The 16,074-nt window shown below is 49.9% G+C and overlaps 1 protein-coding gene across 4 annotated transcripts; it reads right to left on the minus strand.

Annotated features, from left to right (window-relative positions):
- Positions 1-208: 208 nt before the first annotated feature.
- LOC119091350 (polyamine-modulated factor 1-binding protein 1) lies at positions 209-14,310 on the minus strand. Of its 4 annotated transcripts, XM_037214095.1 has the most exons (13): positions 14,085-14,222; positions 12,477-12,535; positions 11,911-12,081; positions 10,496-10,588; positions 9,063-9,098; positions 7,465-7,693; positions 6,474-6,730; positions 5,885-5,971; positions 5,316-5,511; positions 3,339-3,475; positions 2,935-3,048; positions 2,310-2,510; positions 209-1,012 (listed from the first exon to the last, which is right to left on the minus strand). In XM_037214095.1, exons 2-13 carry the CDS (start codon positions 12,480-12,482, stop codon positions 878-880), a joined length of 1,662 nt encoding a protein of 553 aa, XP_037069990.1. In that variant the 5' UTR covers positions 12,483-12,535; positions 14,085-14,222; the 3' UTR covers positions 209-877. The 4 variants fall into 4 exon arrangements, with proteins under 4 accessions (XP_037069990.1, XP_037069988.1, XP_037069989.1 ...); XM_037214093.1 differs by lacking the exon at positions 12,477-12,535 and having other exon boundaries at positions 14,085-14,310; XM_037214094.1 differs by lacking the exons at positions 9,063-9,098; positions 12,477-12,535 and having other exon boundaries at positions 14,085-14,310.
- Between the last annotated feature and the right edge of the window lie 1,764 nt (positions 14,311-16,074).

A 16,074-nucleotide genomic window follows, 5' to 3' on the forward strand; every position in this document is an offset into this window, starting at 1 on the left:
TCCGAGGAGGGCGCAGGAGGAGGCCTCGGTACACCCCACCCCGAATGGGCCCGGAAAGACCGCTGGACGCTCCTGCCACAGTATCGTCCTGCGAGGAATTTTCGATGCGATATGGAGTCCTGGCACCGGCGCTGTTCTGAGGACAATTACGTGGTTTCCAGGTGGCTGATCGCCAGCAAGACCTGCAGCCTTGCTCTAAGACACAGTGTCTTTTCTAACTTTATTGAAAAAGACGAGACGCTGCAGACGAGTGCGTCAGTCGTACAGTTGTAGAGACTCTAGCAGTTGTGGAAGCATGTGGGTCGGGTAACAAAAGTAAAAGAAGGAAAAATTAAGAAATTATAAGAGAAAGGCTATTCTACGGACACATGAGCAAATTTTGTATGCATTTACAATGCCAAAAGGTTGTTTGGCGTGGACATGCATCTCAAGGTCATCAACAAAAAACGTGGTTGTCACTGATTTTTGACAATATTTAGATGAAGCCATACAGGAGAGCTAATAAGGAACAGGCTGCGTGGCGAGGTTCACACGAAGCGCTTTTACTTCCCCTCCCTCACAATACATTACAATTGCATGAGCAGAGAGAAGGCTCACAACTACGACCTCGGATATTTTACACTGCTTCGTTCAGCCTTGTTAAATGGACATCAACTGGCTGCTGTTCATCCCTCTACGTCCAACTCGCTCATCCAGACCAAACGTATTTTTAGCGTCAAACACGCCTCCGATCCGGTCGGCACCGGCAGAATCCGGTTTACACCGGCTGAGAAAGAGGTGCGTTTTTGCACCGGCCTGGTAGCTCGCGACCCTGTCTTCTTCAGACGGCCGTCTTTTGGGACCAGCCGTCCTCAGCGCAGCGCTCGGCGCCGCTCGCTCACAGCGCCTCCACCAGCTTCTGCTTCTCGGCGAAGAAGCCCTTGAGCTTGTTGAGCGTGGCGTCGACGGTGTCCTGGTTGGGAGATTCGCCCACCTTCTCGGCGGCCGCCACCCAGCCCTGCACCTCCGTCACCTGCCGATCCGTCAGGACACGCCTGTCAGACGTGCGGACGATACGCGCGCTCATGATGCGATGTGGTGCGCGTATTTCCGTGAAATTCGTTCCTTGAGGTCTAATGGGAGCCAGTGTTTAAGTGTCCTTCCCTGATCTCTGTACTTCACATGTAAAATGTAGTGAACGATGCTGAAATATGCACCACTGTCATCGTCACGGAAGCCATAAATGTCATTGCACTGTGTTTCGTTCGTGGTATTTTGTTCGTCGATTTCAAGTAACGCGGAAGTGGCTTTTCTTCGTGTGTACTGGTGCGAGGATGCTCGCGTAATTGTGTGCATGCTACCAAATGCCAACTTCTGACGTATTGATTTCCACAACAACTTAGAAATGTCAAAAGCAGATCGGTGGTGTTGACATGACGCTTCTATTTAGGCTCGCTGAGATGTGGAATTGTTTCCCGCAGTGATACCCAATATGCAATCCCTTGTTATTTCGGCTGAAGAGCGGCAATGCTTTCTTTCTGTTTAATCCTCGTTTTTTAGTTGTGAAATTTTTGCCATGATTGCGTTGATCAATGTCAACATAAATATAAATATATTTGCCTTTTGAAATAGCCAAAAACTGGGTCCAGTCACGTTTGAGCCTACTCCCGAGTTCCCACCCATCTGCCCCTTTGTTCCTGTGCCCAGCGGCGTCCGCCTGACTGCATGTGTGCGACTGCGGAAGCGTCGCCGCTGTCGTCGCGCGCGAGCGTGTGTGCCAGCTCGTGAACTGGCACGGAGGAGGCCCGCGCGGCGTCAGTGGTAACCCAGATAGTGGTCAGCGGACCTGACGGGCGCGCCAGACGAATTGGGGCCAGCTGGCAGTCGCCGGAGGTTTCCACTTTGTCGACACACGCCGTCAGTGGCCGAAGTCGCCCCTGTGCTTCCGTCTACCGGTCGGGGCGTCTGGGGCTCTAGCCATGTCAGTGTCGTTCTATGCCTGCAGCCTGAGCTTTGCATGACGAGCTGGTGGAATAGTCACGTGTTTCTGGTCGTTGTGGGTGCATCCATGGTTCCATAGTTTTTTCACGTACACCTAAGCAGATAACTTAAACAGAATGCACTTAAGCCATCCCGTTTAGAGACCTCTACATTCTTCACCAAACGAAAAGCAATGACGTAACAGCAATGCAAGCAAAGTTCCTTGCATAACCAGTACGCTGTGTATAAGTGCACATTAAACACGGATACATTGCTCCGGCCGCCGCGGTGAGAGGGACGGGCAGACCATCTATCTGCTGGTCGGCTGGGTTGCGCCGTGCCGCGCCTACCGTGGCGTTGAGCTCCTCCCACTGCTGCACGAGCTTCTGCGTCTTCTCCACCCACTCGGCTGACACCTTCTCGGCCACCTGGCGCCGCTCGCGGCACTCGGTGATCTCGCGGTCGGCCTTCTCATGCTGCGTCATCATCGTCACCGTCTCGGTCATCTTGTCCAGGTTGCCCAGGCGCGTCTTGATGTCGGTGTCAAACTCCTACCGGGTACCGCCACCGTCCGTCAGCCCGGCAGAGGCCGGGTCGTGCCAGCGCTCAGACAGCACGCTCGACCAGGCTCGGTCCGAGGCGGCGACGCCTTTGGCACAAGATGCTCAGATGAAACCCGAGCGGACAACGGGACCTTCGAAGTAATGGGTTACGGTCCCTCATTGCTGCATGCAGCATCCGTTCTACAATTCTGACAAGCGGGCAATTTGGACAAATGTAATCTTAAGAGTCCATTTGTGCAACGCTTTGGTGGCCAGCTGCCAGGTAGCCTACGGCCAACCGCAGCTGGGTAGCCAACTGCTACCTGTCCCTTTCCAGAAGATACGTTATAGTGAAATGCAACCACGCGCACTTAGTACGCTTTAGACGTTAAAACTGCTGTGCAGACGTCTGAGAGCATGGTATGCTTCCAACCTGCACAGACTTAAGCATCTCCTGTGCCTCGCTCAGACTGGTTGGCTTTTTCTGGCCTCCCTTGATCCTCTCCTCGACCTCAGTCACCCACGGCTGGAACGTCTTCAGCTCAGCCTGCGGCAGGCCAAGCGGCAAGAGTCACGGCCAGGGGCGAAAAGAAGGGGTCAATATGGCTTGATCCATGGGGCTAAAGACATCCGCAGAAGCGTACCAGACCATGACACCCGTAACATAAGCAACAGGAATAAGCTTATTGTTCCACACAGCATTTCACGCTGGAGGCAGCAGAGGTCTGCCGTGAGACGTTGTCACCAACAGCCAGATAGCGGATTAGCAGTCGCCGGCAGGAGTCATACTCCGGCGGGACACCGGCTCAAGGCTGCGACGAGAGGACGTGGACTCACCTGGTAGTCGGCCCAGTGGTGGAGGTCCTCAGATATCTCGCCGGACACCTCCTTCAGTTTGTTGTTCAGCTCCTCCAGCTTGTTCTTCACCTGCTCCACCTCCAGGAGGTGACCCTCTGCCACCGAGTTGTTCTTCCCTATGAGACAGCCGACACGGTCGCTTTTCAGGTTGACCCTGTGCTCTCGCGTAGGGTTTTCAAGATATCAGGAGGGCTGGTGGAAAAATGTCACATATACGGAACATGTGAGGCATTTAACGTCGTATGGCAGGTATTTCATATCTACACATTACTTTTCATAACGTTCTCGTAAGTAAGCAAGTTTATGAGTGCGTTCGCAAGGAACATCGTGCATATAAAAAGACAGTACTTGTAGCCTTATTCCTCGTAAAATAGCTCGGAGAGGGGAGGGATAGATGCATCGATATTTAGGCTACATGCCTTTATTAAAACGAATATCAGTAGTCAGTGCACAGTTTCGATAAACTACTGATATCGGTGGTGGAGGATAACCTTGTGATGATGGAGCAAGTGAAGAATAAGCTAGAGGAACTGAACAATAAACTGAAGAGGGTGTCCAGCGAAACATCTGAGGACTTTTACTACCCGGCTGACGACTTTTATTATTCATTCCGATGGATTAAAAAGGTCGAAATATTAATACATCTATCTCTCCACTTTCCTGGATATTTCACAAGGAATAAGGCTGGTGCTGTTTGTGAAGTGCCGTTTTTTATATGCTTCCATAATGTGTGCCTATTCCAAGATTCTTGTTAATTCAGGATGCAGCACAAATGGACGAGCAGGTAATACACCAGAGGACAAAGCGGAGAAAACATGCACTTGTGCATAGACATCGGTTTCAGAATCAAATACCCAGCCACGCTGCACTGCAGCATATCGTCCATTCTTCAGGCAACAGCTCCCTCAATAAATTCTTAAACCAAGGTAGTGTCAAGTGGCGGAGCTCATGTGACAATCAGTTACATGCATCAAATGGTGCATGCACTGAAAGATGGCCCGCTGGGGCTGGAGTTTGTTCTTGGTTGGCGGTCGTCGAAGCCATCCATCGGGCTTCACGCGTGTTGGTGAGTTACGGTAGGTAATAGCGCTGCTATCCTAAGTAGTTGGCCGTCGACCTACACCTTTTTGACCAACCACAAACGGTGATACCATGGTGGCAGGTGTATCGAGGGTAGCACAGAAGCAGGGATAGGCTTACTCCAGGGGTTCTAAGCCTAAAAGATCTAAAGGAGCTACGTTATGAAGCAGAGTTAATGCTTATGTGAACCGCCCCTCTTTTAAAGCTGGTGCTGTCTGGGATAGAGGTTGGCCTAAGAGGTGTACACCAATGACATACCAAAGCAATGCAATTTGATATCATTAGTGCATATTGGGATTGGTAGTTTTGAGGCCAGATTTCACTACTTGCCGCACTTTTCTTGAGAAGTCGTGCAGACTGAAGTGACATCGTGTCGCTCCGCTACGCAGTAGAATGCCTCTGCGGTTTACTATGACGACGTGTAAAGGAGACGTTGCGGGCTAATATCTGGGTCCGGTTACGTCATAGAATTGAAAGTGAGATGTCGTTAAATATTGCGGTTTGTGCCCTGGAGAGCCAGAGGCGTGATTAAGAAGGCTTAGGTGGGCATCGACAGATATCCGTAATATCTCCGCGCGCTGAAAGCATGCATTGCATTTGTCCTTCACGGTCATCGAAATTGTTAGTTATTTGTTGTACTGTTGTTTGGCGGCAGCCAACGGGTGCAAATGATACGTGACTGTGCTTGCTGTTACGAACCTTAGCCCAGAGTGTTTTGGGATTACGCTGAGAGACAGCGGAGGCTTGAGAAGGGAGTTTTTTCATATCGCCCATGTCCTCTCGATAAGCTCCTGGTACGGTTGTTTCGCTAAACCCCTGTAAAGCGCGCAAGGAGGCGAGAGGGATAAATCTCCCACGCGGCGCACAATGACTAACCCCCCAGAAGACGCTCCGACTCAGTGATCAGCCCGGCCAGGATGGTCAGCTGCGTCTCCATGTCTTTCTGCATCTTGACGGTCATCAGCAGCTTCTCGTCCGACTTGTCTTCACCGGGGAACTTCATCAACTCGTCCAGCTGCTCCTGACCGGTCTTAAGCCATGCCAGTGAAGCCTCCTTCTTGTCGACGAAGGTCTGCCGACGGGATCGGGAAGCGACTTCAGTTGCTTTGCGTCAAGCCGCACCCAACACTCTGAGATATCAATCGAACCGCGTAGTGACGGAGTACCCAAATGGAAGGTGTCTGGCGACCGTCCGGTCACCAATGGACAGCATGCAATATGACATGTAGCGTGACGAAGTTTTGTGTTGAATTGAATGCAATGTACCTCGACGTGCGCCTTTTTTACGGAACGCCTGCGACTTGAGTGTCTACATAACCGCTCAGGGATCATGGCGCAACCAGAGTTAGAACCCGTGTCCCCACGTGGGAACCGAGGAACGTGTCGAGGAACATCAACAGTTGCAGTTCATGAAGCAGTTGAAGCAGGTGCTTTGCAAAACTTGCCTGCAGATCCGTAGTATACTTCTTGAGCTTGCTGATGCGGTCATCCGTGTTAGTTAAAACGGCGTTGCGCTCCTCGAATCCTTTCATCTGGAATAGCCGCACACGACCGCTAAATATGCATTCGAGAAGTCATCCTGGTTTAGTCACTCCGTTCGAAATTGTTTCCGAAAGTGCTGAAATGGTTGTGGAATATTTTTTAACTGTTTTGTGGAAGAAAGTAACTCAAATGTTTAACAATTTATTCGCGCCGTACTTTGAATAAAATAGTTGTATCAACAAATCGAATCTTGTGGCCGTAAAATGAGACGAAAATTGTGACCGTCCGGACTTTTCCGCACCCAACTCTCAGTCATTTCGTCAATTCAAGCCAATGCAGAGCATTGATAGATTGATAGATTACCATTCGCGCACTGTGCGTCTCACTCGACCGCACAGCAACGCTGCATGCTATGACTGTTGGGTCGCAATATTGGCACCGCGTGACACTTTCAGGCGCCCCTTCCCCCCCCCCCCCGGCGTCATGCAAGCTGCTTTCACCATTTGAGCTCCCCCCTCTATGTCCAGGAACGGATACCGAAGCTGTACTCACGATTTTGCCGAGCTCCTCTTTCTTGTCCGGGGAGCAGATGCCGCAGATGATGTCGACGTTGGCCTTCAGCTTGGTGAAGCAGGCCTCGTTGGCCTGGCGGGTCTTCTCAGCCTGCTCGGTGCGCATGCTCAGGTCCTCGGCGCCCTGCTGCGGGTCAAACAGCTTGCGAATGTTGCGCAGCTTTTCGTCGGCCTGGTCCAGGAGGTTGACCATCGTCACCTTGTCCTCCTCGTACTCCTGCCACGCCTTCTCGTTGTCTGGCGAGAGGTGAGGCTGGAGTCAGGCGTGGGTGTGATGATGGCTGCTGAGAGGAGCTTCGCATACATCGATTCAGATTCCGATACACGGCGCACAAAAGGGACTGCAAAGTGAAATACCGCATTTTAAAAAAAAATATATCACATCGTTTTTGTAATCGCTAGGGGTGTTACACCCTGAATGTCAAAAGTAATGAAATCCCACAGCAGGGATTAAAACGTTTTTGAACAACATCTTAGGCCTAAGCAAGGAGGTCTTAGGCTGCTGATTTTACATGAATAATATTTTTCATATGTGGAGTATTGCCATAATGTATCCCAGTTATTATTTGATACCCTCGCTCACCCAGCACCTACTGTGCCATTGAAGGTCGGGTATTTTGCCCTTACGACTGTAATTGTCACAATGATGGCGATTTCTCCGCAGAGCATGGGCTATGGACGCCCACGGCCAACTGGTCCCCCACATGATTGAACAACTTGGGTTCATTGTCAACTGTGATACATGGTTTGTTCTGACCTGCCTCCCCTAGCTACCAAGAGAGCTGCTCCTCCAAAACAATGAACGGTCATATGAATGGCGCCATATATATATATATATATATATATATATATATATATATATATATATATATATATATATATGTATATAAAGTTATATATGTATATATATTACCATATAATGTTCATATGACCGGACATATGAAGGGTCCATATGATGGTGGGCGACTCACTCTTCAGGATATCCAGCTTGAGCTTGGCTTTCTGCTCGGTGTCCATGAAGAGCTCGCTGAGACCCTTCACCTGCTCCTTGAGAAAGTCGGGACAGTCAGCCTGGCCCTCCAGCTTCTCGCCGCGCTTCAGCAGCTGCTGGAACTCGCCGCGCTTCTCCTCGATCTTGGCGATGTTGGCCTCCTGGTTCTCGATGAAGGTGGTGACCTGCTCGGTGCTGTCCGGGTGGATCTGTGACCCGGCAGGACCGCAGTACAGCTGCGTGTCAGCGCGGCACAGTCCAGAGGCGGAGGCGGGACGCTGGCGCAGTCGTGCAGGACCGCGCGGGCCGCAAGGATGGGCCAGGGAGGCTCAGAATCGCCAGGGGTGGGCAGGGACGTCAGTCTCAATTACGACCGACATGAGCAACATCGCGATTGCCATTGGTAAACGAACTGCTGGCACAGACTTCACGCCATGATGGTGTTGAATTTAGTGTCGATTAAATCAATGCACGGGACAAGTAGGTACAATAGAACCATTCCCAAAAACATTTACAGATGTTGTGCACACCACAAACCTGTTAAAATATAAGTGCAGGCATGCGTACTACCATGAGTATGGCATCTGTTGCCAGCGTCTAACGAACGAAAGGCGCGCTAAGAATTGAGCTTGGGCAGTGATGTGTTGATAGCCTGGTAAACAATCTCTGAGTGGGGTGGCGTGGTGCATGACCCAGGCGCCATCCATGCTATTGTTTGCCGGTGTCCTAAACCAGACTATTTGCCAAATGCTGGTAAAAACACACCCACAAACAACGAAACGCCATTGTACGAATTTAAAACCGACCACAAAGTGCATAAATTGAAAAACCCTTGACATCGTCACGAGCGGAGACACATGTGACGAACAAGGCACATGGTCGCCGTGGACATGAGGTGATGCTAGTAGCGTGACAACAGCGGCGTCCGTCCTGAAAACGACTGATTTGGGTAGAACTTGCTCCCCGTTGGACTGAATGGAGTGATATGTAGCTGGCGGTAGTTTTACGTGTTCCTGGCATCGCTCGTGGTATTATCGTCGGGGCACGCATCGGATACCAGCAGACTCCATCATGCGACATCAATGCCAGCCTCATAGCGAGTCAAATGCTAATGAACCGCGCACACACACACACACACACACACACACACACACACACACACACTGACACATAACATGAGACCGATCATCTTCCGTCAATCATGGGATGCCACATGTGGAACCTTCATCGAACTCAAATAATCATACGTTATACCATGGGTCATTCTTCAAAAAGTCTCTGACGGTTGTTTCCTTGTGCAAACACGTATCTAACAAAGGAGGCCGATTACCTCATATGCAGCATTCCTTGACGACTGTGACACCCGCACCCACATTGGTGTCATGCCCACCCCTGCATCGTCGTAGGCTTGCTAGACACTGCCAGTCGATACTGGTTTTTGACATCTGCGTCATCATCTGGATCGTGTTTGCAGTGGTATTAGTGGCACCAGTCAGTCTAAGCACACCAAACAGTAAGAGGTGGGACGGCAAGCTTTCTACATGCAATTCACATGCGGCGGAAAAGTAAACATTTCACCTTCGATCCACCGGAATCAGGTTTCTTGTCGTGCTCCTACAAAATAGGGGAATCGATGAGGCAAAACAATGCGGTCAACAAACAAATAAAATCCGGAACTCAGTGGGTAGGTGAATGCTGACATTTAACGTCAAAAGGAGCGTGAAAATAATGGCAGCTGTGAACCCAAAGCTGGTACTTACACGGTTACACAGCCGGGGAAAAGCGGGTGTTCTGCGTCTTGGCTGGCAACCGTTACGAAAAATAGTTCGGAACTACTTCTGGGAATGTGAGTAGGGAAAGACGTGTTTTCCTTTCTCCAATATCTGGTATTCGGGTGCAACATTCGTGTCTGTCGTCCTGGGCCACATTGAAATTTCGTATGTGCTTTACCAAACGTAGTAATTGCAACTTTTAACTCAACTTCTGCAAAGGAGGAGAGCGAATACTCAGCCAAAAGCAATTTACAGTTTTATGACTGTCACTTGGCGGAGACATTTACCAGCCTATGCAACAAACATTATAATATATACACCACAATGGGCATGTTCTGGAAGGTGCGATGTTTAAATATATCAAGCACGGCATGTCCAAGTAAACGATTTAATTTGTGATGACGAACCGGGGAGCCACCACGGTTCAACACCATGGCGTAAATGACGATAATAATGTAACATCACACTATGAATATAAACGCCTCACGGCTCCACCGACGGTAATACCCAAAACCGAACCGCATGTCATTATTTAAAGTGGCGCGTCCCTCCACTGGAGCCACCTACCTCTAAAATTGAAGTCGTATCTGAATTTCAGGCCAAATTTCTGTCTGTTGAAATGGACACCACACCACGTCTTGCCAACAGTTCTATGCGTCCGTCTTTGTAGTATAGCCAAAATAATGACGGGGTATTTATTTAGGAACTACAATGTACGGCAGATTTTGGCTTTTGCGGTCGATCACGCATACATCACACAGCCGGGTTGGTGACAGTGTCTCGCCACAGCTGCGTTGGTGACTGTCTCGTCACAGCTGCGTTAGTGACAGTGTCCCGTCGTAGCTGCGTTGGTAGCAGTGTCTCGCCACAGCTGTGCTGGTGGCAGTGTCTCGCCGCAGCTGTGCTGGTGACAGTGTGTCGCCACAGCTGTGCTGGTGACAGTGTCTCGCCACAGCTGCGCTGGTGACAGTGTCTCGCCACCGCTGCGCTGGTGACAGTGTCTCGCCACAGCTGTGCTGGTGACAGTGTCTCGCCACAGCTGCGCTGGTGACAGTGTCTCGCCACAGTTGCGCTGGTGACAGTCTCTCGCCACAGCCGCGTTGGTGACAGTGTCTCGCCACAGCTGCGTTAATGACAGTGTCTCGCAATAGCTGCGCTGGTGACAGTGTCTCCCCACAGCTGCGTTGGTAACAGTGTCTCGCCACAGCTGCGCTGGTGACAGTGTATCGCTTGACTCACGTCTTCGGTGGATTTCCTCCGCAGATCCTCGAGCAGCTTTAGAAGCGGCGTGATGTCATCCACGTACTGGTAGCAGCGCGAGTACACGTCCACCTGGTGCGGAGGGAGCGGTTGTTCATCGAAGTTGTACATCATGCCTTAACAAGCAGATGGTCGCCGGGGACTATATATATATATATATATATATATATATATATATATACCCTGCTGACTTTTGGTTGCGGAGAAGTACCTCTGTCCCAAAAGAGTGTGTCCGAGGGGCTCTAAAGGTTGGTCATTAGCGATGTGCAAGTTATAAATGAGAGTCCTACCAAGAACGAGGAATTTTTGAACTAGTTTTTGATGAAGGGTACCCATATGATGCAAAAGTGTAACAATAAACAGTGCAGCAGATGAAGATATGATGAACACGTTTCCACATATGCATTAATACATCACTGTTGGTTTCCAATCTCCGCTTATATGATGATCATTTTTACGAAAGTGTACAAGAAATAGACAGACTGAATTCACATGTGGGAAATCTAAGCTGAAATACATATTTCAAAAGACCCGAAACTTCGGTCGCTGGCGTTGTTTCGTAGCTCAGCACAGACCAAAACACTGCATCGTAAAGCGCACATTTCAAACTCAATTTAAACAGACCGGAAATGAAGTCCAGGGTTTTCGTAGCTCGGTGCGATGTGATTATTTTGGTAAGTTTATGGGCGCCTGCTGCATGTGGCGAGATAAAGCTGAATGCCCGTTCTGTCGTTTGTGTAATTGTCATGCATGAATGAATGAATGAATGAATTGTCATGAATTGCCTGCACGCCCGGGACAGTGCATAGACATCACGAACTCAACCGACATCACAGGCCATCTCATCGACCTGAATGGTCGAGCCGGTGTAACCAGCGCTGCCTGCCGGGCCACAACAGAGCTGGAAAATTGCGGCCGCTGAGTTCCCGACCGACGGATGGCAGTTTGTTGTCCGCGTCTAGGTGCCGAGGGTTTCTACTCACTTGCAGTTTGGAGTGTTTGTACATCAGCGCATGCTGCTAAAGCAGACGGATATTTGTGTTTTTCCCACTTTAATTTTACACCACCTAGATTGTGCAATAGCTCACAATTTCCTCTCTCCTTTCTCTCGCCCTCATTCTCCCAGAACCCACACCCTCCTATCCTATCTTATCCATGTCCTATTTCCACCCTACACATTCAGGCACCAGGGTGTCTCCCACTCTGCGCGTGTTCTCCCAGCTGGTGTCCCTCACCTTTCGCATGTTCTCCCCGCTGGTGACCCTCACCTTGACCATGTTCTCCAAGCTGATGCCCTTCACCTCGCGCATATTCTCGGTGCCTCCCACTTTACGCATGTTTTCCCCGCTAGTGCCCCTCACCTTGCGCATGTTCTCCTCGCTGGTGCCCCTCACCTTGCGCATGTTCTCCTCGATGCCGGGTAGCACCTCGGTGTGACGCTGGATCAGCGCTTCAAGTCGCTTCTTTTCGGTCTCCAGGTTCTGGTCCGACTTCTGGTTCAGCAGCTTCAGCATGTCCGCCAACCATACCTTCAGCTCCTCGCGCTTCAGGTTCTTGCATTGATACTGCGCCGCACAGCATGCGTTCATGACTGATCGGTGAAATATTGCGCCACGCGTGTCTGACCTACTGACATTGATGTGCAGCTGGTTACTGATGCGTGCCTAGGTTTTCAAGCAAAAGCTCACACGGTGTTAAAAAAGCAAGTGCTGATATTTCAATTCGAATAGCAGAGAGCGTAAATGCTTTTTAAAAAGAAATAATCTGCCAGAACTATGGTAAGGATGCATGGCCATTGAACTCAAACAGAAAAGAACATTCAACGTCATTCTCCGCGTGTCAAGTTATGTTTTCCATTCGACAAGTGAAGCGCTATAGCATAACCTGCTGGACAAGCGTCAGACGTTCGTGACCAAACGTGACAGCGTTGGGCCGAGAAGCACCAGCACGCCTTTCTTACCGCCATCCACTCCTCCGTGCTTCGCTGCCGTGGCCGACGGCTGGTGGCTCAACTGACTCCTAAAACAAGACGGTGCAGCTATACAGTCGGACCGCACACAGGGCGAACTGGCCGGCTGCGAGGATGCAGCTATGCAGTGGGACTGGGTAATACGAGAGCTAGCTGCCGCTACACCACGCGGAGTACTAACTCCCCCCCCCCCCCCACACACACACCCTACTTCGTCTCTGAGTGATCTACAGAGAGGATCTGCTACACACCTCCATTTCCGACCTCCCGTAGGAGACCATAGCAGGTTCAGCAAGGGGTCTGCGACAGGACTAGCGTGGCGTGAGGAACTGGGGCCAGCGTTTGTCTTCTTTCTATAATGAAATTTAATCGAGTCTTTTGCAAAGGTGGCTATTAAATCAGTGCCCGTGCTGAGCACAGTTTATTACGAAGACGCTGCCCCACCACTTCAGCAGAGCAATTCCAGCACAACCGCTATTTTGGCCGGAAGATTTCGACATGTTATACATTGTCATCATGAGGTCTCCGCGTGCCACCCTGACCCTTCCATGATCGCTTGACAAAAAGCAGCCCCTGACGAGCTAAACGGTTTCTCAAGCCGAATCCACAGTCTATCAACAGTGGTCAGGTACGGTGTTTGACTGACTGCACTGGCTGTTTCTCTGGACTGAGCTACAGTGATGACAACGGCAAACGTGGATTTTCAAGCCATGTCGATTACGCCTCACGTGAAAAGTATTATCAAAATCAAGGATGAAAGACTGCGATGGAAGAAGTGACAGAATGACCAGCTCTATCTGGGTGACATAAAATCTGTCTGGGGTCCAGGGTAAGAGACTAAAATTTATGGATGTGAAGTGGTTCAGCTTCTGAGGTACTTCTAGCCCGCTTTATCGACTAGGTGTTGATGATGATTTTGTGTCCACGTAAAAACGGAATGTTCTATGGCGCGCGCTCGAGCTGAGGCTGATGTAAAGGGATTCAAACATTAATGCTCCTTTGATGCACTTCTTCAGGGCTTGATCCTTTTATCTCGCTCCTTGTATCTATACAGTGAAGCGAGCCCCACAAAGTGTAGCATGACAAACAACTAGGCACGATGCTACTAGTTATACACACAAACAAGCTAACCAGTTTGTCGACAAGCCATGCTATCCTTGTTTTCCAAAGCAAGTATCGATGGTACCCAGCTGCAAAGCACCGCTTTCCCGTAAAAAATGCACGAAAGATGGCATATCTGAGCCGTTCAGACCACCGAAGATTGTCCTTCGCACCATCAGTGCACTAACTGAGGTGGAAGTCTGCTCCCAGCAAAAATTGACGGGCAAAGATTTTGTTCCAAAAATGCTAACCTCGCACTTTCAATTTCATTCGCGAGTTCCTCATATAAATAATTCCGTCCTTCAGCAATAACATCTCGCACTGTTCATCCGCTGCAACGGATGTCAATGGCCATCGTTTCATTTGATCCCCAAGTCTACGGAAGCTATTGGTGTACGCACTCCGGCATGCTATCTGTGGACTACGGCTGGTCTGACTCGGCCTTCAAGTCATGAGCCGTGACTAGCGCGCCACGGGAGCGTGCGATCGGCTCCTTACCCGGAACTGGTCCCGCATCCGGCGAAACTCGCGCGACGTGTACACCTTGTTGGTGATGAGCTTCTTGCTGCTCTCCTCCAGCGCGTCCATCCACTTGTTCATCTCCTCCACGCGGAAGTCGTACACCTCCTTGATGAAGTGGTAGTTCTCGGACCAGCAGGCCATGGCGGCGGCTTGGAGGGGGTGGCGGGCAGGCACAGGATGGAGCACACGCGGCCGGGCGGACGGCGGGTGAACTGGGGAGGTCCGGCGCTGGTCGGCCTAGTCCGGCCCCGTCTCGCCCCCCCCCCCCCCCCACCCTCCCGCCCTGCGCGCGCCGCCATCCCCCTGCCCCTGAAGCGGCGGCCGCTGCCAAACAGCTAGACGAGCGAAGTGGAGCAAGTGCCAGGTGTTATTTGAGATTTCCTGTGCGAGGGGTTAACGGTGTGCTATCGTCAGTTTCAGCTGCGCCTGCTGCAACGATATTGAGTGATGTGATGTAGTGAATTGCATGTTTTGTTGGTGCAAGATTAATTGTCCGTCATTGACCGAAAGATGAAGCGGTAAATCGTCAAACCCAGCAATGGAACTCTGCCCTACAACCGAGCATTCAGATTCCGAATGTTCGACTGTTGAAACGAACACTCAGATTCAATCAACATTCCGATGCCGAAAATACAGGGCATTTTACAGATCCTGGGCCAGATAATGACATATTTTACCATCATGCAGTGGAAAACCAGTCGATAAAGAACCCGCTTGTAACAAGCACGCACGGAAAATATTTCCTTATCTCACAAAATAAATTATATAAGCCAAGAGCATATGGTGTTTTTCAGCATAATAAGGTGGGAGTTCTTACGTGGAAAATAATTGAGCTTCATTATGTCAGAAAGCCACATAACATTTTCGAGCAAGCGTTGGTCACTGATATTGAGAAAACTTGACTTTTCGAAGCTTTGCTTATGGTTTCGAGGGAACAAGGTTAAGCAAAATCTGGCACCTCAAAACTGGAAGACACTTGAAATGCAGAGAATTATCAGAAATCTGTGCGAACACTACCACTTAAAACCTCAACCGGGCTCGTACATTCTAATACCCGATACACGCTACTACGCCAGGGGATCCAGAATTTTGTCGAACTGAAAACTGATGCATCTAACCAAACCGTCTCCTTCTTGCTTGAGATGTTCACAAGAGCGGGGCTGGAAACTTGCTGCGCTTCGGGTCATTGTTTATGGAGCATTGAGTGTCGATCAGATACCAGAGTGGACTTGTCACGCATTTGTTAGTAGGTATTCGGTGTCTTGATTTTGGAACAAAACACTGATTTGCCACCCACATTGACATGGGACGAGCGTGCGTCCGTGAAGCAGGGAATTTATGCAGCAACGAGCTCCAATGTCAATAAATCTGCCTATGATAACTAATCACAGCACAAAAAACTCACCCTGTCTGTTTTCCAATATCGAGTGACCTGCAATGTCAAATTCGAGATAAAGTGGCGGGCAGCTTTATATCACCCTGAAGACATCAATCTTTTTTTCTGATTATTAAACGCCATAATATCCTCTAACGCATCAACTAGATCTGTCGAGAAGCCGCATTTCTGAGCCAAATATAAGGCCAAACGGCGGAGAATCGCACACATTATCCCAAAGTTGCCGGCCAACTTCGGATTTTTAGGCATCAGAATTTTCTCCGGCGCCCAAACCAGCATCCCTCAACAATTTCTAACCTCTCAATGCCAAACTTTGTGGCAAAATTCAAGATCAAATAACGAACTCCTACATTGCCTTAAAGTTTCTGGTCCAGTTCGGATTTTAAACATCAGATTTTTCTTCAGCGCATCAACTGGCGTGCGTCAATGATACGTAAAATCACAAGGTCACGCTTCAAGGTCAAATTCTAGATAAATGTTCGTCCTGATGGCTCATTTGGTTCGCGCGCAGGCCTTCCGATTCACCCAGCCGTGACAAAGTAAGTTCAAGTCGCTCTAAGTGCTCGCCAT

The sequence above is a fragment of the Pollicipes pollicipes genome, unplaced genomic scaffold (assembly GCF_011947565.3).
Source record: "Pollicipes pollicipes isolate AB1234 unplaced genomic scaffold, Ppol_2.1 Scaffold_3447;HRSCAF=4054_pilon_pilon_pilon, whole genome shotgun sequence".
Taxonomy (NCBI): Eukaryota; Metazoa; Arthropoda; class Thecostraca; order Pollicipedomorpha; family Pollicipedidae; genus Pollicipes; species Pollicipes pollicipes.